We start from the raw sequence: 26,122 nt of genomic DNA, 5'->3' as shown, positions 1-26,122 counted from the left end.
AGCTCCTGTTTGTAAAAGTTGTAACAGTTGATTTGCCTCCATTAACCTTCATATTATTTTCTTCAACCCATTGTTGGATACTTTCAAAGTCCCTTTGTAATTCTGAACAATCCTCAATGGTATTTATTTCCCTATAAGCAATTATGTCATCTGCATACAATCTTATTTTTGGTGTTATATTGTTCCCTAAATCATTTACGTATATTAAGAAAAGTAACGGACCGATTATACTACCCTGTGCAATTCCCTTCCAAACTTTCTCTTCCTGAGATACATTATTTCCTACTTTGACTTTCTGAACCCTTGAAATTAGAAATGTTTTTATCCAACGTGTAACCCTTACGTCCAATCCTATTCCCTCCAATTTCTTTAATAATATTCCGTGTTCCACTCTATCAAAGGCTTTGGAAAGATCTATGGCTATGCAATCTAACTGACCTCCTGAATCAAATTGATCTGATATGTCCTGCTGAAATCCCACCAGTTGTGCCTCACAAGAAAATTTCTTTCTAAATCCATACTGACTCCTCATGAACCAATTTTATCATCACATATCCCTCTGATGTACAGTAGAATTCCGCTGTAACGAACACCAGTATAACGAAATTTTCAGAATAACGAATACTTTTTTTGGTCCCTTCCTTTTTCCCTATTTGTTGTATGTTAAAATATTTCATTTTAACGAATTTCGTAGTTTCAGTTTAACGAATTAAAATTGAGCTCTTTTCATTACCAGTTTGACCATATTTTCTCAAATTAATACCAAAATTCATCCTGTTTTATGACCAACATTTTTCTTGTTACATTATTTCGTTATTCAGACGATATGATCGCCATTTTCCATACATGCACCGTACGCGATCGAAAAGGCGTATTTTGTGTAACCAATACGCTTCGCCCAGTTCTCACATATGGCATGGAACTTATTTGGGAAAAACTAACGGTGTCCGACCTTCGAACTATTGAAAATGTAAAGGCCCGATTTCGGAAACGAATACTGGGCATCTCCATGTCGTCACCATCACGACTTGCGTATGAATTATCCAAAGAAACTTTTTTACGGGAAGATTTGAAAATAAGAATGCAGCTTTCACATACGCAGCGAGTAGTAGTTCTCCAAGAGAGAAAGAGAAAACAAGCAGAAATCAGCCTGGATTTTTATTCAGCTGATGCTATGGCTGACCGCAGATGGACCGGTCCAAATAATAACGTGAGAAGTGCTTTGAATAGGCTGGCGGTACATGAGTTTCACCATAGTCTATGCCGGCGATCAGACTTTCATGAACCGTCCCTACATTGTGTGATAAACATTGCGATCGCTATCATTTCAACAAGTGCAACAAGAGAACAAAATCTTCACTAGAATATGCCAAAGATTAATGTATTTTTTTCTTTTTTATTATTTATTTTATTTATTTACATATTTTACGCCCACATTGGAGCACTGAAATCAATACATTTGAGTTAATTTCTTCTTCTTCTTCTTCTCCCAGAACTTTTTCATCCTCTCCGACCTGGAAGCCCTTTGTGTGTCCGATATAGTATATTGTTTCCGTTCAACTGCTTTTAGTTTGAGACTTATGCTTTTGTTCTTCAAAATCCTCTTCTCTTTTCTGTCTTTGATTTGTTGCCGAGTTATACCCAATTCTTCCAAATCGTCCTGAACTTCTTTGAACCAATTATTATTGATTTTATTCTTCAAAAAGTAATCGAATAGTTGTTTCAATTTCCTGGTGTCTGCTAATCTTGATATGTGACAGAAAAAGGAAATTCTTCTTTTACGCATTGTAGATATTATTGATTCACATTCACGATAGACAATGTTGTTAGGCAACAATCTCCACTGTCCATCAACTTGGTGTTTTTTATTAATAATTGTTCTAAGAATTCTTCTCTCAGTTTTCTGTAATTTGTCTGTTGTAGATTTTACATTTAATTTGAATAAAGTTTCACTAGCATAGGTTGCCTCTGGTTTAACTATGGAATTATAGTGTTTCAGCTTAGCGTTTATCGAAAGAGATTTTTTTTTATAGGTTGGCCAGGTAAGTCTTTGTGCTTGTTTAAATTTAGTTGTTCTGTGTTCTATTGCTTCTTTTTCATTTGTGTTCCATGTTATTATTTCCCCAAGATATTTGAATTTCTGAACAATTTTAATCTCTTTATTACTGTTCAGCTGAATAACTGGTAAATCAACTTTAAAAGTTGGCATCATTTCTGTTTTTTCAAATGAAATTTGTAATCCCATTTTTTTAGCTATAATTTCTAGTTGTTCAATTTGAAATTTAGCCTCTTCTATTGTATTTGCAAGTAATGCTAAATCGTCCGCAAAAGCAAGGCAGTTGAGTTTAATATTTCTACCGATCTTGATAGTTGGTTGGCATTTCTTGTTCCATTCACGCATAACCTTCTCCAATGCACAATTAAATAACAATGGTGAAAGTCCGTCTCCTTGTCGAAGTCCAGTTCTTATAGTGAATGATTCTGATAATTCACCTCTAAATTTAACTTTTGCCTTCGTATTTTTAAAAGTCATATTAATGAGGTTAACAAGTTTTTGATGTAAGCCAAATTCTTTAAGGCTTTTTAATAATGAGTCACGATGAATACTGTCGTATGCTTTTTTAAAATCTACAAACGTGATGACCAGACCCTTACTTCGAACTCTTTGGTGCTTCATTATCCATTTTAAACTAATGATTTGATCTGGACAGCTTCTACCTGGTCGAAATCCTCCCTGATATTCTCCAAGTTCTTGGTCGAGTTGTTCTTGGATTCTTGTGTATATAATCTTGGATAAAATCTTGTATGTAATATCAAGTAAGGATATCCCCCGATAATTATTTGGATCGGAGCGATCACCTTTCTTGTGCAGCGGGTGGATTATCGCTGTATTCCATTCCTCAGGAAGCTTCTCCGTGTTCCAAATATCAATGATGTATTTATGTAGGTTTTGAATAGTCTGATCATTAGCATTCTTCCATATTTCTGCTACTATTTGATTCTCTCCTGCTGCTTTGTAGTTTTTAAGTGCATTAATTGCCGTTTTCACTTCATTGTAAACTGGTGGTATAATCTTTTGTAATGGAGTTTTATTTTTTGGGTTAGGATCAAATTCTAAATGTTCCACAGGATCCTCACAATTAAGTAACTCTTTAAAGTATTCTGCAAGAATGTTAGCATTATCCTGATTATTGTGTGCCATTTTACCATTTTTATTTCTTAACATAAGTGTGGGAGGGGTAAATTTAGATTGATATTGCTTGAATGTTTTGTAATAGTCTCTTTTAATGCACATTTGTACGCTATTGAATAAATAAATATGCTTCGCCCGTCATCCAATGTAAGACGTCACTCTATTAGCTGAGTAGGAGCGCCAAGTTTGCAATCCACCAATGAACGCTACGCTTTGCGCAACCAATAGGCTTGGCCCATCGACCAATGCAAGACGTCACACTATTGGCTGAGTAGGATCGCGATGTTTGTAATCCACCAATGAACGCGACGGATGCATTGCATGTTTCTTCTTCGTATTTAATTCGCAAAGCCTATTCAAAGCACTTCTCATCTCTTTGACTTCTCATGTCATTATTTGGACCGGTCCAGCTGCGGTCAATCAGATGAATAAAAATCCAGGCTGATTTCTGCTTGTTTTCTCTTTCCCTCTTGGAGAACTACTTCTTCTTGCTGTTAAGGTTATATCATTAAACTTGCAAAGTTCGTGTGCATTTCGTTAAATAAATAAGTACAGTACATATCATCGCAAATGGATAAGCAGAAGCGACAGCAGTTTTCGTTGAGTGAAAAACGTAAAATACTTGCGGAAGTAGAGAAAGGCGGAAAGAAAGGAGATGTAGCGAAGAAGTATGGCATTAGCCCGTCAACACTTTCTACGTTTTTAAAACAGAAAAGTAAGATAGAGGAAAACATTGATGCGGATGCCCTAGGTCCACAGCGTAAGAAGATTAGGACAGCCGACTACAAGGAGGTGGACCAAGCCGTCTATACGTGGTTTGTGGAAATGCGGAGTAAAAACATTCCAATAAATGGCCCACTGTTATGTGAGCGTGCGCGATCTTTCGCACGTTCGCTTGGGTCACCTGAGTTTATGGGTAGTGCTGGTTGGCTTCATAGGTTCCGGGAGAGATATGGCATATCCCACAAAATTATAAATGGTGAAGCTAACGATGCCCCGAAGGAAGTTGCGTCTTCATGGCGGCTGGAGACTCTAAAGGATGCCTTGAAAGAATATTCGCCGGCAGACATTTATAATGCAGACGAAACTGCTTTATTTTATAAACTAATGCCGAACAAAACCCTTGATTTTAAGGGAAATAAGTGTTTTGGGGGCAAACGTTCAAAAGAACGTATCACGGCTCTTTTGTGCACCAATTCCACAGGGACGGACAAACTGAAGCCTCTCATAATTGGGAAATTTGGGAAGCCAAGGTGCTTCAAGGGGGTGCAACATCTGCCCTGTGAATACAGGCACAATTCTAAGGCATGGATGACATCTGTGCTATTCAAAGAGTGGTTGTTGGACTTGGAATGTCGGATGAAGGCCGAAAAGAGGAGAATTCTTCTATTATTGGACAATTGCTCTTCTCATAATTGTGTGCCTCGCCATTTGGAGCATGTAAAAGTTTTATTTTTGCCTCCAAATACAACTTCAATTCTGCAGCCGCTAGATCAGGGTATAATTCATGCAGTAAAGCGGCATTACCGAGCTCGTGTAGTCCGTCGAATGCTGTGCAACGTTGCCACGAATAGAGCCATTAACATCAATATAATGGAAGCAATGCAGATGTTTAATGCTGCATGGAAATCCCTGAATGCAGACATCATCACAAACTGCTTTAGAAAAGCTGGAGTGGTTTTTACAGAAGACGTCGCAGAAAGTGAAGTGTTGGATGATGTGGAAACCGAGGAGAATTGGAAGCGTTTGTGTACAACATTGGATGTGCCATCTACAGTAAGTCTTACCGACTACATCAATGTAGATAGTGATGTAATAGTCCACAAAGAAATCACAAATGAGGAAATTGTGGAGGACATTATGAATGATAGAGATCCATGCGATGAGGAGGAAGAGGAAGACAACCCCCAAAATGATTGTGATCGACAGAGCTTGACTCTTCAGCAGGCAACGAACATGGCACGTAGCCTTCCAGATTTTCTCGTGTCACGAAGTGATGTGCCAGAATCTGTTTTAAATTCATGTGCAGTGGTTGGTGACTATTTGGAACGAGCTTTCGTGTCTGGATCTGTTCAGAAGAAAATCACAGACTTTTTCAAAAAATGATGTTCTGGAACAGTGTGTGTAGACTTGCTGGTACAATGTAAAAATAGATTTTCTGAAAACATCTGTCAGTACTGTAACTCTTATTATTATAATGGTATTTTGAAGTTGTATAGATCCTGCAGCTGATATAACAGGGCAGATGACCTCGTAGTTCCGCCCCTAAAAACAACCATAACTAATGGATATAATACTAGGTGAGTTCTTACGAATTGACTTATTTCAGTATAACAAAATTTCAGTATAACAAATTAATTTCAGAGGTCCCCACAATTTTGTTATACTGGTATTTTACTGTACTTTGATATTCAACTCTCCAGTATTTGACAAACTATACTGGTCAGGCTGATTGGTCTGTAGTTCTCTGGTTTCCTTTTATCACCCTTTCCTTTATAAATTGGTATTATTATAGATTCCTTCCATTCCTTTGGTATTACACTACTATTTATGACATAGTCAAAGATAAATTTTAAATAAGGCACTATGTACCACCCCATTGTCTTTAATACCTCCCCAGTAATTTGATCACTTCCTGCTGCTTTTCCCTTCTGAAGCAGTTGGATTTCTCTGAAAATATCTTCATTTGTGAATGAGAAGCTTCTTGTTTCCCTCTGTGTCTCTCCCTCTCTATCTTCTGTTTCGGTTTCCAACTCCTGACAATCATCTACTGAATCTCTGAATTCCTTACTAAATAGGTTTGCTTTCTCAGTATCTGTTAAATAGAGTTCACCCTCTTCTCCCGCCATTGTAGGAATTTGGATTCCTTTTCCTTTTTGATTCCTGATATATGAATACAGCTTTTTCCATTTCCCTTTGTGGTCATTACCCTCTTGAAGTATGCCATTCATATAATTCTCTTTTGCTTCCTTTTTCACTCTATTCAGTTCCCTCATAAGCTGTTTTCAAGTTTCTCTACTCTCCCTACCCTCTTTGATTTTCCTGTTTACTATTCTACATTTTCTTTTTAATTTTCTTATTTCCCTTGTATAATAAACAGGGTCTGAGGTCATTTTACCCTTCTTAACAGGTACAAATTTCTTCTCTCCTTCCCAAATGATTTCTTTAAATTTAGCCCAAAGTGTATCCATGTTACTCCCTTCATTTATCCAACAACTGAATTGTGATTTCAGGTAAGTCCCAAATTCATCAACTTTAGTTTTTCTGTACAATTTCTTGTCTTGTGTAACCCTCTTATTAAGCCTTTTTGGTACGAGTCCTACATCCATTATTACAGCCTTATGGTCTCCTATTCCTTCAATTACCTCAGTTTTATCAACAATTTCCCATGGTTTAACCAAGAATACATCTAGTAAGTTATTGAGACGAGTCGGTTCTTGTACTACTTGTGTAAATCCTCCCTCCCAAATTAACTTATTTGCCAGTTTCTGTTCATGGGCTTCACTAGCAGCTCCATTCCATTCAACTTCAGGCAAATTTAGATCTCCCCCAATTATTACCATATCATTATTATTGTTTTTATGAGTATAATCTATTATTTTCTCACATATTTCCATGTCTCTTTCCTCTCTTCCAGGCCTGTATGTTCCTATAATTCCCACCTCCTTCATATTATCACAAACTAATTTTATCAGTAATATTTATCCCTTTCATCAGTAAACCATTCATGTGAACAGTAAGTTTCCTTCACCAGAATAAACACCCCCCCTCCCTTTTTATCTCCTCGGTCTCTACGATAGACTGTGTACCCTTCTGGAAATACTTCTCTATTAGCCACTCCTTCTCTCAACCACGATTCCACTCCTATCACCACATCAGTCTCATAAGATTCCATCAATATACCGAATTTTAATTGTTTATTTCCTACACTTTGACAGTTTACCAAGAGCAATTTCAGACCCCCTTCCTCCCTAAAACTTGACTGTTGCAATTGGGTAACTTGAAATTCCTTACTTTCCTGAGTTTCATTTTCTAGTTGACTGAGCCAGCTTGAAGTACAGCTGGTTCTTTCTACTAGTTTTCCTGGTCAGTATTCTAACTCATGGGAGTTGCCTGTTTTACAGTACATATCTTAAGATTAATAAAATCTAGAACAATATTTGCTATCTTTCGTTTACCTGAATTGTTTAGATGGAGGCCATGTTTTGTATAACACTATTTCTCAAAACTGCTGCATTCAATAACCTGAGTATTCCGAAAATGTTTACAAATTTTAACAATATCTGAACTGACCTTGTCCATTTCAATGTTCACACACGAGTCTCTACGCAAATCATGCCTGTGGGGCACGTTCACTACAAAGACGTTGGGTCAGCTTCCCTAGTGTATGTTTAAGTTGTGATCTTACATTCTTGGCGTCGTCGTGAGCTACGGCGTTCATCCCACCGATGATAAGCACTGCATCGCCGCTCCCGAAGTTCCTAGTTGCTTCTTCTACGTTTTCCAGGACACTGCTGATAGAAGCTCCTGGATATATTTCTCCGGTTGCTGCTATATTCTCGTCGTTAATCACTCCCGCAATTCCCCTTCCTTGGCTATCACCAAACCCAGCTACCTTTGCTGATTTAGGCCTAACTGGGTCTTGAATCTGAAATCTACGCCTAAATTTTAAACTCGGCACGGCAACGGCAGCGGATCGCGATGATTTGGTTTCACGCGTGCAATCGTTGTCTTCCAGAATTAAATTATTTAGGACAGAAAACCCATTCCTGATCTTTATTTCCAGAAATTCAGTTGTAGATTTCTTCTTAGCTGGCCATCCACGAACTACTTGACACCACGTGCTCGAGTTTGTTACTGGTACCGGTATATCACTCGAAGAATGGTCAGTCCCAAATTCCAGCGATCGCAGTCTTTCTTTTAATTCTGGATTTTCAACTTTAAGAGTCTCATTGTCCTCTTGTAGAATGTTTATAATTTCTAACGCACTTTTATATTCCTCATCGATTGTTTTCGGTGCTTCATCGTCAACGCCGTCGCCAACTACGACATTCCGACACACTGCTCACAAATCCAGTCAACATTTTCATTAGTTTTTACGTCTCTAGGGCATTTCCACACTTATAATGCCACCATCGATCACATGAATCACACAACATTCCATTTTTCACTAATCTTCGGCATTTTCCGCACTTTTCGTCACATTTTACAGTTAATTTACTCGGAGGATAAAACACTACGTCGACATTACCGGGAGCCACTTCGGTGTGTCTACAGTGTGGTAAGTTGAATGAAATCTGAATTCTTTTGTATTCAACCTTTTAAGGAACGCCGTAATATCACGCAGCAGGCAGTGTGCAGAAAAACAGAATCCATGAACGCTGGCAATGCCGACAGTTAACGAAAAGGCGTGGCTCATATACTCAATTCGTAGGCATCGAACAATACTGTCATTGCCAATGAAACTGCATTGCTTTCTTTTAATGCTGAGCCTAAACAGTCTTATGGTTTTAAAGGAGAAAGTGCCAGCCGGGGTATCGTACAAGGGTGGGGCTCATTGTACTGTGTTGCAATGCACACAGAAGCGAGAAACTTTATCCCCTCGTCATAGAAAAGTTTGATAAGCCACAATGTTTTAAGGGGGTCGGGCACTTTCCGTTCAAGTACGAGACATCTAAAAATGCAAACAGTACCGTAATCCAAAAAATAATGCATCTACACAGGCGAACCAGCATAATTTATCCTGCCGTGGCAGTAACGGGCCTTTCATTGCGTGAGGTTATATTTGTCAGTGCATTATTTAAACATTGTAAATGTACCTTGTTGGATACATTTCGGAAATAGTATTTTCCATGGCATTTGAGATTTAAACTGTGAATCGAGGTAACTGCATGCATTAATGGATCTTAGAATACTTTGTGACACGGCAAGTGTTTACATTTCTGAAGTACGAGAGAAGTGCCATGGCGAGAAATTGTATTAGGATAGTCATAGGAAAGTTTGATTAGCCACGACGTTTTAAGGGCATCGGATACTTTCTGTGTAAGTACAAGGCTTCTAAGATGCATACAATACAGTAATCCAATGATTAAAGCACTTGCACTTGGGAGCCAGCATAGATTTCTAATCGCCTCTAAATCGTGCCTTTTTTTTTTTTTTTTCCCCTCTCTCTTTCTTTCGTTGCCTGAAGTTATGTTTGTCAGTAAGTTATCCAAGTGCATTATATGAATACTGTAAATGCACCTTCTTGCATACATTTTGGAAATAGTTTTTTTGTCATTGCATCTGAAAGGTTTAAACTGTGAATCAAGGTTAACTGCATGCAGTAACGGGCCTTAGAATATTATGTAACGTGGCAAGGGTTGGCACTTCTGAATTTTGAATTGGCGGTTAATTCGGAATCACATAATTCGAAGTCCGATTTTTGAGTCCCAACGACTTCAAATTAACGAGGTTTTACTATATCTGGAACACTTTCGGTCCCAATCAGTCCAGGTAAACAACGTTCTACAGTAGTTAATACCTACTGCGGTAAAACGGCAGTACAACTGCCTTTCTTACAGAGCTTGCACCTTGGGACTTGCATATTTTTTTAAACTGAATAAATACACAAAAATGATCACTAATTCTAAGTAACTGTAATGATCTCTCACCTGTTCTGCCCCAGGGGTCTTCCTGTCCCAAAGGACCATTAGTCCACGGTTGTAGCCTATAAGAATTCTATCTGGACATCCAGGTTGCTCAGCTATTGCTTCCACTGCTCCTGGATTAATTTTGTAATCTTCTGGAACACTGAAGGAAGAACACAATAACTTAAGGAGATATATTTTTTTTTGCTAGTGACTTTACGTCGCACTGACACAGATAGGTCTCATGGCGATGATGGGATAGGAAAGGCCTTGGAGTTGGAAGGAAGCTGCCGTGGCCTTAATTAAGGTACAGCCTGGTGTGAAAATGGGAAACCACAGAAAACCATCTTCAGGGCTGCTGACAGTGGGATTCAAACCCACTATCTCTTGGATGCAAGCTCCCAGCCACGCGCCTCTAACCGCACGGCCAACTCGCCCGGTAAAGGAGATATTAAATCTCAACAATGTATGAGCACAAAATCTAAATACCAAATGTACTCGCGTATTAGATCCCCTTTTTTTTCACTTTTACATCCAAAAAAGGTAGGGGAGGGCAATCCAATATGTGATTACCTCACATTTTGTGCAGTGAATACAGGACTTCTAGGCTATAAAGAGCTGTAAATTGTACATGTTAACATTCTACACTATTCTCTAACAAACCTATGACTGTATTCTGAGTTTTACTGGCTATTTTCGTTGGATGGCAGTAATTCTAAATTTTAAAAGACAATAAATGGTGAACACATGAATTTTAAGCCTATATATTGTAACAATCTGGGGCCGGGGCCGACAGTTGGGCGACTAAAATAAGACAAAACGTGGTGATTGAAACTGGGTGTTGAAACATAACATAATGCACAATAGTTACTCATTCAACGGCATCCTAGCAAACCTACCATCAACACAATAACTATGTAACTCATAATATTATCGAATATGAATTATTATTATTATTATTATTATTATTATTATTATTATTATTATTATAACAGGATGTCATCAATCAGCTTTAATTACACAGGTAGGGTTGGATTATAACCATTTAAATATCGTATCACAGCTTAGCTCCAATAAAACATAAGATAGATAACCCATAAGAGTAGGTTCTCTCGACAGACATCACCACTAAATATTAAAATAATACCAGAGACAGACAGGTGTCTCATGCAATAGTAGAGATTTAATCAAAATGAAGGGATATGAAAGGTTTATTTACATATCTTTTCACTGTTGTGGAGGCGCAACGTTATTTTTGAGAAAGAGGTTGGCTATAATGGCAGCATTAATCTTGAACAATGCCGTACTTTAAATATGATAACAACATGGCCGTGAAATACAACTGCATTTACAGAATTGTCCTAACGTCAATTCATATGAAAGTTTAAGGGCCTGTACTATGACAGCCAGAAAAAGTGCGGTTTAAATTGATGTTGCAGTTTGCACATTTATCTGGAAGTTCGGTTGGAAACGCACACTACGACTTTCGTTTATATGCAATCTGGGAGAATATTCTCGAGTTTAGCTACGCCAAAATTGTAGAGGCAGTTAACGCTCTTATCTGTGACTTCGTTCCTATCGGGGACACTACTGTAAGAATCAAGATGGCTACTCATCAAGATGAATGATGCGTACGAAATTAAAAAGTTGTTACAATGTAATCTATGTATATATTTATAAAGTATTTGATGCTTCCTGTCCAGCTATCACAGAATTCTTAAAGATTTCCCAAGCTAGTAAGTTGTTGCTACTGACTATATGAGTTGCACATAAGCAAGTCAACAGCAAGCTTTATGGGTAGCCGTGGTCGTTATGGCCACATCGTCTGCAGCTATGCAGTTTTTTGTGAGTTTGAGTCCCAATAGTCAAACATTTTTTTACCGTCTAAATGTTAGTCGGTAGGATACTAGAAGTGATAGTACACATTTCCTAATCATTAGAATGCGTGTCAAAAGCGTGGGTTCTATTACAAATCTATCCGCAACACACATATGGAGTAAAGGTATACGACGTTCTTCATGGCGATTCGTCCGTCGAATGAGGATGTTACGGAGGTTATATTTCTTTTACCAGTACTTCATAACAACTTGTTACTAAGTATTTACACTAAAGTGAGATAAATGCTTGACAGTTACTACTATCACATTGTATTGAAAAGAAAGAAACTAACTCCTTATTCAAAGAGCAAACAAAAAATTGAATTAATAATAAAATTAATGATACTATGCTGCATCTGTGGCATTAATTACGAATATAAATGCTTTCAATGTAACGCGCATCCTCGTAAATAATACTAGACAAGAAAAGATATATAACCTGAATCTTAACTTTTGCGTCCAGGTTACATTTTCTATAACAGTTTCAGTTTTGTTATACAGTTAATTAATTTTAACATTTCTTCGTATGTGTAGATTTCAGTCCTAATTCTGTTTTTGGCCTCAACTTCCACATTATAGCCTAATAAGAGTCTGATATTGGATTCTAGTTATATAATTTCTAAAGGAATAGAGCTAAACAAACTAAAACACCAGGGAACACGTATACAACCGTGCTAAATTTCAATATATTTTCAGTAACTTTCTTACCAACCCAATAAAAATGTTACTACATCTATCGCATTACAATACTGTCGTTAAAATCCGCTGGTAGTACGCAAGAAAATATTTAACTTCTAGTTTGCAAAACTGCAGCCTACGTATCTGGCTGTTTACCTGACAATCTTAGTACAGGCCCTAAATAAATCTTCACATTATTATATTAATGAATTGAATATTTAAAATCTTACAAGAAAGACTTGAAATGCCATCAGAAATTGTGGCGTAAATGTTTATAAATCTATGACCTAAAACATAATATAAGAGAAGTACGATTTATATGACTGAGTGAGTTATTATGCCTTTGCCCACGGTTCTAAAGAAAAATCCTCATGTCAGATAGTAATTGACTTCAAGTTGTTCAATTAAGATAAAGATAAATTACCATTACATTAATGACAGCAACATACAGACATTTGTTAAAATGAGATTTTTTTTCCCTTATATCAAATCCCACAATTCAATGAAATGTAGATATTGGAAAATTGAAAGGATTCATTTGGAAGATATGATACGTAAGTAACATCATCTCAAAATAAGAAAGAATTGAGCACCAACATGCAAATAGAAATACAATAACATGGCATCAGCTCGTCCTAGAATGTATATAATACATTCCCAAATATATCTCAGTTGCATAGCCACACAGCATTGATGTTTCTGGATCACTCCCAAACAAATATCTGTAAGAAAATTAACATGCACATGTACAACCTACAATGACGCTGCTGGTCACAGGATCTGATTAGGTTCCCATAGAGATGTACCTAGAATAAATAACGAGAGCAGAACTTAACATGCAGCTTCTAATACACATTTGATTCATATTGAAGATCGCTATATCTGTTGCCTTCATATTAATTCATTACACCTATTCATTCTCATGTGCGAAGATCCTACATTCAATAAATTCCTCACAATCTCAATAAATACGTAGACTCATAATAAATACGTAGCTTCACAATGACACGTAGTTTCATAAAACACGTAGCTAACACTGTCTTCGCCGCTCCTGTAATAAAATTACCGCACAATTCTATCATAATCCAGCTACACTACACTAAAATAAAATTCCTGCTCTACAGCAATACAGGTACAATAATTAAATTCTCCAATAAATAACTATTATCTCGAAGACCCTAATAATATTGACCACCGTAACACCATTAAAATTCCCCTAAATTGACAAATGACTTCCAGAAATTCAATACTGCAAATTGAGGTACAATTAAATTAATGAAATCGTGTGGCTTTAAGTTATTAAATAAAGATTTACATCCCTGGAGAATCTGTTTGCTTGATGACACGGTATCACTTTCATATTTTCAAACCTTCTATATGTTCTGCTCATTATCTCAAAAATATATATATATATTCCAAAAATCATGACCTGAAAAAGAGCACTAACTACAAAGAAATGAAGGACTTGTCTCTTGATGAACCAGCTACCACCGGGGTCTGGTGATGTGTTATACTCTATCCTGGCGTTGTCCTGGCGTCTCACATGTTCACTCCATCTTGATGTTGTACACACAGATTAAGAAAACATGCATATTCACTGCAAATTGCAAACTACATTACACATTATTATGCGAGCCAAGACGTGCAAATTAATTATTGATTAATATAAGACACACGCAGTCGAAAATTATTCAGATATAATACTTGAGGAATCACAGTTAAATAAACTTTTAATATTAAAGTTCAGCAATCCGACCGTATGACAGTTGTGACCCGTTCTATCATACATGCAGTTGCAATTTGCAACTTACGAACTATATGCTCTGTGATACACATAACTTAAAAGTTCTTTGATAATAAATTCGTACAAGTTCAAAATTTCAAACCAACTATACATCTAGTTCTGATATTGTGTACTTGCTCTTACGTATGTACTCGGAATACTTCGGTTAAGAATGTAAATATTAAGGCTCAGTGTTCCGTCTGATGTCCTTCATGCCCAAAGCAGGAGAGAGAATTAGCAACAATAGGCGGTGTCTTCTTGCTGCGTTTGTATTACTCCAGTCATGTCGTATCTTGAATTCTGAGTTTCCATAAGCAATTTCTGAAGTATCGATGGGGTGACGCTATAATAAATTATGATATAAATTATGAGACAATATTAAATATTCTCAAGCTCTATTATCAATTACTTCATTTTATGAAAATTGTTATGCTGACATATTGTTGTAACATCGCATTAAAAAACTATTATTACTCTAAATAGTGTTCTCTCTGACTCAAAGATTACTCATTCAAAATCCATATGAGGAAAATGTCACAATATATATAGTCAGTTTTAGTTACTCTCATACTCGTTCGTCATTCGTTTCACCTCAACTCCTCTCATGAGGTTGACATCAGAAAGGGCATCCGGTCTTAGAAACTCGCTACAAAGATTCGTCTCACTTCATATTCAACCCTGTAGAGAAAAAGGATGAGGGTATCGTATTATTGTATTATGCAATATTAATACAAAAGAACTTAATGGCCAGTCATTTGTCTATAGTCAGTTGAGCAGTAGGCCTACCACACAGTAAACCTGATTGCTGATTTCATATGAATTACCGTCGTATCGTGCTGCCAACTTCCCTGCTATCAACATAAGCAAGTTCTCAAGTATAGATGGGGTGACTCTATAATAAATTATGATATAAATTATGAGATATTATTCCATCTTCTCAAGCTCTATTATCAATTACTTCATTTTATGAAAATTGTTATGTTGACATATTGTCATTACGTCGTGTAACCGCTACTACAGTGGTTACACAAAGCACAAAATACAATAAAGGGGTGGGAAGGTGCCTTTACGCAATACCAATAAAACTTCACACACAGTTGAACATCAGTTGGAACTACGCGGATCTCCGCCAACATCAACATACGCAAAAATATCAGTAGGACCAACTAGTGGATAACAAACCAGGAAGGTGGAAGGAGCTAGGACTTACCGAGGGTATGGACATGGCTTAGATTGCAGACTCCGAAATGATCAACCGTGATCCTTAAATTAAAAAATATTATTTACAAAAGGATTTTACAAATACATTCCGAACAAAATCCGCCAATTTGCAACTTACGAACTATATGCTCTATGATACACATAACTTAAAGGTTCTTTGATAATACCTTCGTACAAGTTCAAAATTTCAAACCAACTATACATATAGTTCTGATATTGTGTACTTATTGCCTGCTGCCATTTCTTGATGGATACAGTACTTTTGTATCCATCTCTTGGCACAGGCTAGAGTAAAGTGTAGCTTTCACCGAAGTCCCAGTCTCATCCATGGCTGTGACAATATGGAAGCTGCTGGGGTATGGGTGGTGCTGAGTAATGGCATTCAGAGCACGACTAGTGCATCTGAGTGTTATGAAAGGTGTTGCTCATAGGGACAGTCGTGCTGCAATAGCACTTTCTGACCCAGTGAGGAAAGCAATGGCAAACTACCTCACTCCTCGTCTTGCCTAGTACGCCTCATTTTGGTGCTGCCATTGGTTTTTGCGGTTTCCTGATAACCGCATAACCTTTGGTGGTGCTATTTGAGGATCCAACCAGCCTCTGGGCTGATGACCTAACAGACAGACATTGTGTACTTGCTCTTACCTTCCCCATCTTTATTGTGTTTAGAGATTTGTTTTGTGTAACCACTGTAGTAGCGGTTACATTTGGTAGCAGAGGCAAGCGCTAGGTTACGGCCGATGAAAAGTGAACTGTGATCATCATCATCATCATCATCATCATCCTAAACCATCTCCAGGTTCCCGGGTGTAGTATATGAGCCTCCTCCATCTCATCCTGTCCTTGTACCATTCTTCCTCCACCAACTTATCCCAATCATGACCTCTCAGCAGTACATCGTTCTTAACTACCGTAAATCTATCCATTTCCTTCGTGGCCTTCCCACAGGTTGTCTTCCTTCTACTTTTCTGTCAAATTCCTTCCTTGCAGTTCTGTTTACTGGCATCCTCTTCATGTAACCAAACCACTTCAGTCTTGATATCTGAATCTTATTGAGGAGAGAATCACCTATTCCTACTTCTTCTCTAATTTTCTCATTCCTTATCTTGTCTTTCCTGGATCATAGTGCGTAGGAATTCCATTTCAGCTGCCTGAAGTTTGGAATTATCTCTATTGGTCAGTGTTGTGGTTTTGAGACTATGTAAGAATTGCTGTATAATAGGACTTGTACAATGTCATTTTTGTTTTCATGGGTATTTGCTCATCCCACAGCAGGTGTCTTACCTGGTGGTAAAATTGTGTTGCCTTATTGATTCGATTGTTCACCTCATGTTTTGCTAGGTTGTCATTTGATATAACGCTACCCAAGTATTTGAAAACTGGAACGCTGTCCAGTTGAGCTTCATTTAACATGACTACTGGTTCTGCTCCTTCCCCATACACTTTCATCACCACCGTCTTGGTCTTGCTGATGTTTAAACCATATTTCTTAAACTCCTCATTCCAGCTTTGTATTCTCTCTCCCAATTCCTCTTCTGAGTCACTCCAGATCGCAACATCATCTGCAAATGTGAAGGCTTTGATATCTCCATGTTCTTTCCTTTTAAGAGATTTCATTACTACATCCATTACAATAATAAATAGAAGTGGTGACAATGAGCTGCCCTGCTGTACTCCTCTCTTTGTTTCAAACCAGTCCGACAAACCACATCCTACTTGAATACAGCTTCTGTTCCCACTATACAACATTTTCACTTTGTCTATGAGGCTGTCTCGCACTTGAAGTTCTTTCATGCATTGCCAAATTCTTTCCCTTGGTACACTATCGTATGCTTTCTCAATGTCCAAAAATATTAGAAATAAAGGCTTGTTCTTCTCCCAGTATTTTTCCATTAGCATCCTAATTGCAAATATAAGGTCTGTAGTTGACCTTCCTGGTCTGAAACCATACTGCTCTTCTTCCAAAATTGGTTCAACAATATCTCTGATTCTGGTCTCTATTAATTTTTCCAATATTTTCAGGACATGAGACAGTAGTGTGATACCACGGTAATTAGTACATTTTCGTCGGCTTCCTTTCTTGAACAGAGGTACAATGATGCCCATCTTCCAGTCCTCAGGAATAGTATTTTCCTCCCATATCTTGTTGAGCAGTCTACAGAGCCACTGGATTCCTGGAACTCCCGCTGCTTTCAGCATATCTGCACTTAGTTCATCTATGCCCACTGCCTTTCCTTTCTTCATGCTCTTGAGCGCATTTTCAACCTCAAGCCATGTAATTGGTGGTTCAGTTGTGGTTCCTCAACTTGGCTCTCCTCTATCCGTTGTCATCTTTTCTGTATCTCCATTCAGCAGCTTTTCAAAATAGATCTTGAGTTCTTGTTTAATTTCTCCCTCTTCTTGTGCCAGACTATTGCTTTTATGGTCTCTTGATCCCTTCGCTTGTTTTTCACTACTCTGTATAGCAATTTCATATTTCCTCGACTGTCCTCTTCCAGTTTGTCTGCAAACTCATTCCATTTCTTCTCTTTTTCTTCCCTTACAATGTTCTTTACAGCAAGTTTCTTGTTCCTGTATACTCCTTGAAGTCTTTGTATTTCTTGTTCATTTCGTTCTTGTCCCTGTTTTTGTTTTTCCTTGTCCAGTGCCTTCTTTATTTGGTTTCTTTCTTTCACTGCTGTTTTCACTCTATCATTCCACCATGATGTCTCCTTTTTTCTTTTGATAGAACTTGTAACTCCACATAGGTTTTTGGCTTCTCCCACAAAGGTGTCTTTGAAGGCCTTCCATTCTTCATTAACGCTGGTTACTTCACACTTCGGCAAACTCTGTTGAATCCTTAGTTTGTATTCTTCCTTTATTTGGACTTCTTGCAACTTCCAAGTTTTAACCCTTGGTTTTTTCGTAATAAGTTTCTGCATTTCATTTGCCTTATGTTTGAAGTCTACTATCAACAATAGTTCTTCTCCCAGTATTTTTCCATTAGCATCCTAATTGCAAATATAAGGTATGTAGTTGACTAGGGATGACCTTTACATCTGTAATGTAAAGGTGATCATACGTAACCTAAAACACCGTAGAAGTTGTGATTCGTGTATCGCTTGAAATCTTGTTTCTACCAGTCAGGATGGCTCGCGCTGTTCCTAATCCTTTCCATTTGAGAAAAGCAGAACTTGTTTATGAACTTCGTATCCGAAAAATTGATTCAACAGGCAATGTCAGAGATGACACTAGCCTATTGAAACAGTCGCTTAACTTACCTATAACCATACCCGAGTTAACTACAGATGAGTTGCGTGAGTCTTTGGCTGTGATTAAAGATAAGTTAGCTGAATTTAACGCCATTCTTGTGTCCTTTTGTACTTCTAAGCCCTTGCATGGCCAATTAGCACGGGTTAAGGGGCAGTTATTACATTATTTAGACAGAATTAAGGATTTGTTGTCTCTCGAATTGCCGGAAGTTGAGAGGCAGAAATGTCAAGCCTTACTAGAACAGTTTTCAAGAATTTTCGACAGAATCAGTGGTTTGCTTGAAGGCAATAAGTTAAATAACACAGTTTCTGAATTTAAAGTGTCTATCCCACGAAATGTGTGAAAGTGTTAATGCTGGTGATGCATCTGTTGCTGCTCAAGTGTGTAATCTGACACCTAGTGCTGGTGTTAGGCCTATTGAGAAGTCTGAGGTGTCTAATGCTGCCCTGGGATCTTCTGTTTCGTTGTCTGGAACTAGGACACCTGTAAGTCATTCTAATGATATATCTCTTTTGCATGTTGGCACACGTACAAGTTTACCTGTGGTAACTGGTAATTCTGTTGTGGCTCAGTGTTTGCCCTCTGTTGTTAATCAGCCCGGTTCTGATTCAATGGTGCAAGCCACCCCCCTGTCTTAGCGCCACCGGTATCAAGTTGTGTAACCTCTACACAACCGGTTAATGCCCAAATGGTCTCTCAGATTAGTGAGAACCTTTCTCAGATGAGGTTGTCTGCGCCCGTAACGTTGCAGGCTAACGTTAGTCCTAACCTATCCTGTACTGCGTCCTTTTCACAAGGACACCCGAATCAAACGTACGAGGCCTCAGTAAACCCTGTGGACTATTCTAAGCCTTCCCAGACACCCCCTACACCTGTTTGTCCCCAGATTTTCTCTAATCTGCCTCACCCGTTGACCACTGTGTTTAAGGGAGTCTCTAAATTTTCAGCTAACTCCATAGATGAAGATATTTCCTTCCTTCGCTTCCTAAAAGAGTTCAAGGATCAGGCAATAGTGTATAATCTCAGTAACGACAACGTATTTATAAAAATTCTATACCCGCATGTCTTTGGAGCTCATTCCGAGCATATTGTCAGGGCCATTTCGGAAAGATGGTCTATAGATCAATTTCATGCTCATGTGCTTGAATATTTCATTCCTGCTCGTACCTTGTCTGCATTAGTGCAGAAGCACTATTTCAGGGTACAACATCTCAACGAGTCATTATCTGAATATGTTCAAGATATTAAGCTCCAAGCTAAGAGTTTCCGGCTCCACTATTCCGAGGCCCAGATGGTTGCCAACATAACTGAAGGTCTTGCCCCGAACTATAGATCATATCTGGCTCTTTCGCCCCGACCAGCAACGTTCGCCCAGTTGGAAGCAATTACAGTGTCTGCTGAAGGCATTCGATATGCTGACCAGTTATGCCTTGCATTAACCCCACCTCCTATAAGCATGCCCTCTCCTCAGGATTCTAAAACCACCCCGTCACCTGCTTCCAACTCGCGTGATCCTCGTTCGTGCTTCAGTTGTGGCTCCACGGCTCATCTCAAGCGGGATTGTCCCAAGGCTGGGGCATTAGGCAATGCGAAACCTGCCCTGGGTAAAGGCTCTTCCACCAATACTTCTTGCCGTAACTGTGGATCAACTAGGCATTTCTATAGGCAGTGCCCATGTAATACTTCTGGCTCTGGACTCCCAGACCTTAGTAATGCTAGATGACTAACCGCCAGTTCTAATGGTAAACCCTAAAACATGGCTTCTTGTCCTGTCAATCATGACTTTATCTTGGATGGTTTACTTAATTCTGAGGCTAATGATTGCTCCCAGTCTGACTCTGGTGTTCAGTTCTTGCAATCTTGTAGGATTTCTGCCATACATTCTTGTAAACTACCGTATTTATGCATAGAAGTAAATAATGAACCTGTCTGTGCGTTACTAGACTCTGGTAGTAGTGTCAGCTTGATGAGTGAGACCTGGTACGATTCTATGAAAACTGTTTGCAAGTTACCTACATTAAAACCCGTGTCCTTAACCTGCCATACTGCTAATTCTAATTCGTTGAACATTGTAGGATCACTAGAGGTCAAGATTAGACTCCGTGATTTCATCTGGAAAATGCCAGTACTAGTGGCAAAGGATTTATCCTGCCAATTCATATTGGGTGCCAATTTTATTGTTAAAACAGGCATGATTTTGGACTTCCAGTTCAACAGATTCCATTTTAAATTTTGTGCAAGAACCTTTGAGCTGTATGATCTCTCCCCTATTCTGCCTTGTCACGTTATCGCTGTTCCTGAAGATTCGGATGAACCCAAGGCTTTTGATTTTAATCACTTACCCGAAGAGCAGGCCAATCAACTTAGGAAACTCTGTGATAAGTTCCCTGATGTCTTCACCGACAGGTTAGGTGTCACCAATGAATTAGAATACAAAATTGAGGTTACGGATAACATACCTGTTCGCTCTCCTCCGTACCGGTTGTCACCTCCCAAAATCAAAGCCCTGAAGGCGATCATTGATCAAATGCTCGCTGACGGAGTGATACGCCCGTCCAAGTCAGCCTATTCTTCTCCCATGTTTCTGGTCCCTAAACCGCAAGGTGGTTATCGGCCTGTAGTTGACTATCGGATGTTGAACCGTAAGGTAGTCCTCCAATCTGTCCCCATTCCTGATTTGCACTCTTGTTTTTCTTGGTTTGCTAATGCAAAAATTTTCACCACCTTCGATTTAAATCAGGCCTATTACCAGATACCTCTTGCCGAAGAATCCAAGCATCTCACAGCATTTGCGACCGATTTGAACCTATATGAATTTGAGCGAGTCCCTTTCGGCTTGGCGACTGGAGCGGCTGTCCTTACACGCTTACTAGATTATGTCTTATCAGACATTAAGTTCAAGTTCGTTTATAATTACCTTGATGATCTCATCATTTTTAGTGAAACCTTCGAGGAACACCTACTCCATATCAACAAAGTGCTTGAAAGACTGCGTAAAGCAGGTCTAACCCTCAAGGCATCCAAGGCTTCCTTCGCAAAACCCCAGGTGTCCTTCTTAGAACATACTGTGTCGGGGAGGGGTGTCTCAATCGATCAGTCTCGCACTGCTGCCATCCAGAATTTTCCCCCTCCAAAGGACGTCAAGGCTGTAGCCAGATTCATTGGCATGGTTAATTTTTTTTGCAAATTCATTCCCAATTTTGCTGAACGTGCAGCCCCATTAAATGCCTTGAGAAGAAAGGATGCCAAATTTGTATGGGGTGATGCCCAACGCGAAGCCTTCGTGGACTTGAAATCTGCCTTATGTAACGCTCCTATACTGGCTATGCCAGACTTTTCTAAACACTTCATCCTTCATACTGACGCCTCTTCCTCAGGCATATCCAGTGTTCTTCTTCAGAAATTTCAAGAAGGGCGTCGTCCTATTTCTTATGCTTCACGTGCCCTGAATCATGCTGAGCGAAATTATTCCATTTATGAGTTGGAAGCCTTGGCTGTTGTCTTCTCTTTAGAACGCTTCAGAATGTACCTGGAACATCTTCCTTTCGATCTGGAAACTGATAATCAGGCGTTGAGTTGGGTACTGGCCAAGCCGCGAAAGACCGGTCGTCTAGCACGTTGGGCAGTGCGCATCTCGGCCTTCCAATTTGAAGCCCGCCACATTCGTGGCACGGAAAACGTTGTGGCTGATGGCCTCAGTAGGATGTTCAATCCAGGCAGCTTTGACCCTCAATCAGAGCCAGCAGACCCATCCCCCGAACAAGTATCAGCTTTTGTCAATGTAGTTCTCACTGACTCTCCTTTCCTTTTCAAGGATATAGCCAAACATCAAGAGGACGATGCTGAGTTAAAAGCTATTATCGACAGGATTAAATCCGGTGAGCATGTTAAGCCCTACATTCTTAACACTATGCGCCCGCCGGTAGTAATATTACTACCACGCGGTGTGCGCCTGAGTGCCACTGTTAGTAATACTACTACCACGATCTTTGAAATTCAGCCACACGAAAGCTATTCAAGATATCGAATTAGTTTTTGCTTTGACGTGTTGTCGATTTCCTTTACTATCGTTAGGTGGTGTTGTCGATCAATTGTGATTGTTGGTGCAACTTAGAGACGATGTTTCGTAGCCACGTGCGCGCAGTTAGATCTTACGTAATTGCTGACATACGTACTCCTCGCGCGCTCCGGTTAGATAAGCTCAAATTTATGTGTGTGATTTCTAATGATAGATTATAATATGACTTCAAAAATTTAGAATGAAAGTGTAGTGAAGCAACAGTCTGCAATCATCTCTCAAGTAGTCGATTTATACTGTATAATTATGATCATCTGCAGGACTGTCAGACTAAAGCAGCTGGCACCGTGATGCCAAATCGGAAAGGAGTGCCAAAATCAGAGTTCGCGAAAAAACTGAAAAAGGGTGAAAAAATGTCATTGCAGAAAGTACACCTTCTAGCAATAAAGTGGCGAGATGTTCAAGACGTGTATATGCTGAGCACTGCACATGATGACATGATTGAGGTACTTGCAGCAAAAGGGAGCCACGAGAAATCCAAACCATCAGCCGTAGTAGACTATAACAAATTTAATATTGGTGTTGATAAGTCCGACCAATTGTTGGCATATTATGCATTCACAAGGAAATCGATCAAATGGTGGAAAAAATTATTCTTCCATCTGCTTGAACTTGACATAGTGAATGCCTATATATTGTACCGTAAGGCTTCTTCACAAAAACTTCCCCTTTCGAAATTTTGTGAACGTTTAGCGGATGATTTGGTGAGTAGTGTTGGGGCCGAAATTACTGAAGAATCACGAGCATCAACTGCGGGAAGGCTAGTAGGTAGAGATCATTTTCCAGACAGAATACCTGCAGTAGGCGCAAAGAAGGAAGGACACGCGCAGCGTACGTACAAGGTTTGCTACGACATGTCCAAACATAACACCGGTCTTGTTGTGCAGAAAATGACAACCATATATTGTCGTAAATGTGACGTAGGTCTTTGCATAGGAGAATGTTTTGAGTGTTACCATACCAAAGCTAAGTATTGGGAATAACAATGTTTAATTCTGTTATATAGTGACTAAAAACTATCGAACTTTTCTAGTGAATTAGAAATTCAAGTGCGTGAACAAGGATAACAGAATGGACCAATATTGTAGCCTAAGTTTCTTTCCAATGCTGAAGGAAAGCATTTTTTTATTTGATTTTGTGGGATAGGCCACTCATTGTACAATACGTATATAAATTTGTTAATTTATAATGCAAAAACTGACAGAACTGTGATATTTTTTCTGAGAGTCTAAATTACGCCGGCACAGGGTAGGGACGCCATCTTGAAATGTCCGGGCTCATAGTGTTAAGAATGGTGCCCTGTGTTGTCCTGCGCGCGGTCACACAGACCCCAAAATTGTAGTCCCAACTAACCTGGTCCCGGCTCTCTTCAAATATTTTCATGAATCCCCAATGGGCGGTCATCTGGGCATTTTCAAAACGAGAGAGAAGATTCGTAACCACTTCATTTGGAAATCCATGGATAGTGAGATTCGTACCCTTGTTAAGTCCTGTAAGATTTGTAACATCAGCAAACCCACCCTGAATACTCGTCTAGGTCTCTTGTCTTTTGAGCAAGCTTCTTGCCCAATGGAAAATAGACTATATCGGGCCCTTCCCGAGATCTCGGAATGGTCATCGTTTCATACTTGTGTGTGTTGACGCCTTTTCGCGTTTTACGTGGCTGTTCCCCACTCGGATGGCTAACGCCAACACCACCATCTCGTGCTTGAAACAGATATTCGCCTTGTTTGGACCCTCTCAATTTTTGGTAAGTGATAACGCAAGAGCCTTTACTTCTGCCCAGTTCCGGATTTCTGTTTTGATCTATCCATTGCTCATGTAACCACTACCCCAGGTTACCCGAAGCCGAATTATGCTGAGAGAGTGAATCGCAATCTGCGATCTGCCCTCATCGCTTATCACTCCTCAGACCACTCCAAGTGGGATTCCTCATTAAATTGGTTGTCATTTGCATTTAACACTGCTGTCCATGAAAGCCACAAGCAAACCCCTGCTTCTTTAATGTTGGCTTTTACCCCAAATTCTCCTCTATCTAATCTGTGGTCAATTAATGACATTCTGCCCGACGATGCCAGCCCAGAAAAGATCCGAGCTAACTGACACCGTGCACAAAAGAACTTGAAGGTTTATTATGCTAAGGTCCAGCGTAATTACAACCACGGGCAAAGACCGCACGATCTGTCTGTGGGTGACCAGGTGTTTATTAAAACCCACCCCATCAGTAGTGCTGCGGACCATGTTATCAGTAAGTTGGCCCCCAGATTTCGAGGTCCCTGCACCATATTAAAGCTCCTTACCCTGGTGACATCATTAGTGAGCGATCCCGAAAGGAAAAGGATTGGCAGAGTCCATCTCTCCCAGATCAAGGTACCTTAAGTCTGGTAGGGAAGGGTAAATACCATTGTTGGTGACCATGTAGATTTAGTTGTAAGCTATTTGTAAGAGTTTAGTTATAAGATAATGAAAAGTTTATTGTAAGGTATTTATAAGGTTTTAATTATAAGGTAATAATAAGTTTTGTTGTAAGTGAGTTGTAAGTAACTGCGTAGGTAAATACTTCAGGTATCCTCTAGTGTAATGGATTTAGTATTATAAGTTAGGTAGGTTTTAGTTTAGGGTCACTCCTTGGAATTTATTCCCCTTACTTTCAGGTTTAGGGTAAACTCCTGTAGTTTCCTTTCACCCCCGCCGTAATCTTGTCAAATGAATTATAGATTGCAGTGCTTACCCCGGGGCTAGTGCCCTAATATCCCCGGTGTGCGAGGGAGAGTCCCTACGGCATACTCATTAAGGCACACATTGGGTGACTCTAAGCAAGATCTTTGAGCCCAGCAGCATACTTTTACCTCAAGTATTCCCCTGTCTGCTGAGGTTTGTTTACGTTACAGTGGCTGCAGTGACCAGCTTCTACTGACGGCAACCTGAAGTGCCAAGTTGGGAGGCGCACTCTGTGCCTCGGGCATTTCCATCCGGCACCACAATTCTGTGGCGAACATCCTAATGGTGGCAGTCGGACTGGAAGGTGTCTCACCCATCTGCTTATTTGGTGCAAGATACCACTGGACTACAAGTTACATAGCTACCTGGGTTGGACTGAAGTTGAATGGAGGCTGGCGGCAAACGGCCGTGTCGGCAGCCGCATCATCAGCGAGAACCTGTGGCCTAGCTGTGCTGTGACTGGTGTGGAATAGTGGTGCAAAATACTTAGTCCATAACTCGCCTATTAGGAGGCTTTGAACACTGTTTAGCAACAAAGTGAGAAGTTCCTGGATGACTAACATTTGGCAGAAAGAATGTGTGTACATCCTTTGGTGGACAGTCTAGAAATTGCCAAAGCAATTGTAAAAGGTCCAGAAGGCATTTTGAAGTGTAGTGTGACTATCCACGTGGATTTTTATGTGATATTTA

General features: G+C 39.3%; 1 protein-coding gene across 1 annotated transcript in view; it reads right to left on the bottom strand.

Annotated features, from left to right (window-relative positions):
* Positions 1-26,122, bottom strand: part of l(2)gl (LLGL domain-containing protein l(2)gl) — a 452,154-nt gene that overhangs the window by 342,119 nt on the left and 83,913 nt on the right. The window contains exon 7 of the mRNA XM_068228315.1: positions 9,847-9,985. Within this exon, the coding sequence (XP_068084416.1) occupies positions 9,847-9,985 (139 nt within the window). The remainder of the gene's footprint in view (positions 1-9,846; positions 9,986-26,122) is intronic.

The sequence above is a fragment of the Anabrus simplex genome, chromosome 6 (assembly GCF_040414725.1).
Source record: "Anabrus simplex isolate iqAnaSimp1 chromosome 6, ASM4041472v1, whole genome shotgun sequence".
Lineage (NCBI taxonomy): Eukaryota > Metazoa > Arthropoda > Insecta > Orthoptera > Tettigoniidae > Anabrus > Anabrus simplex.
Note: the sequence above shows the minus strand (reverse complement) of the source record. Positions and strands in the feature narration are given on the sequence as shown.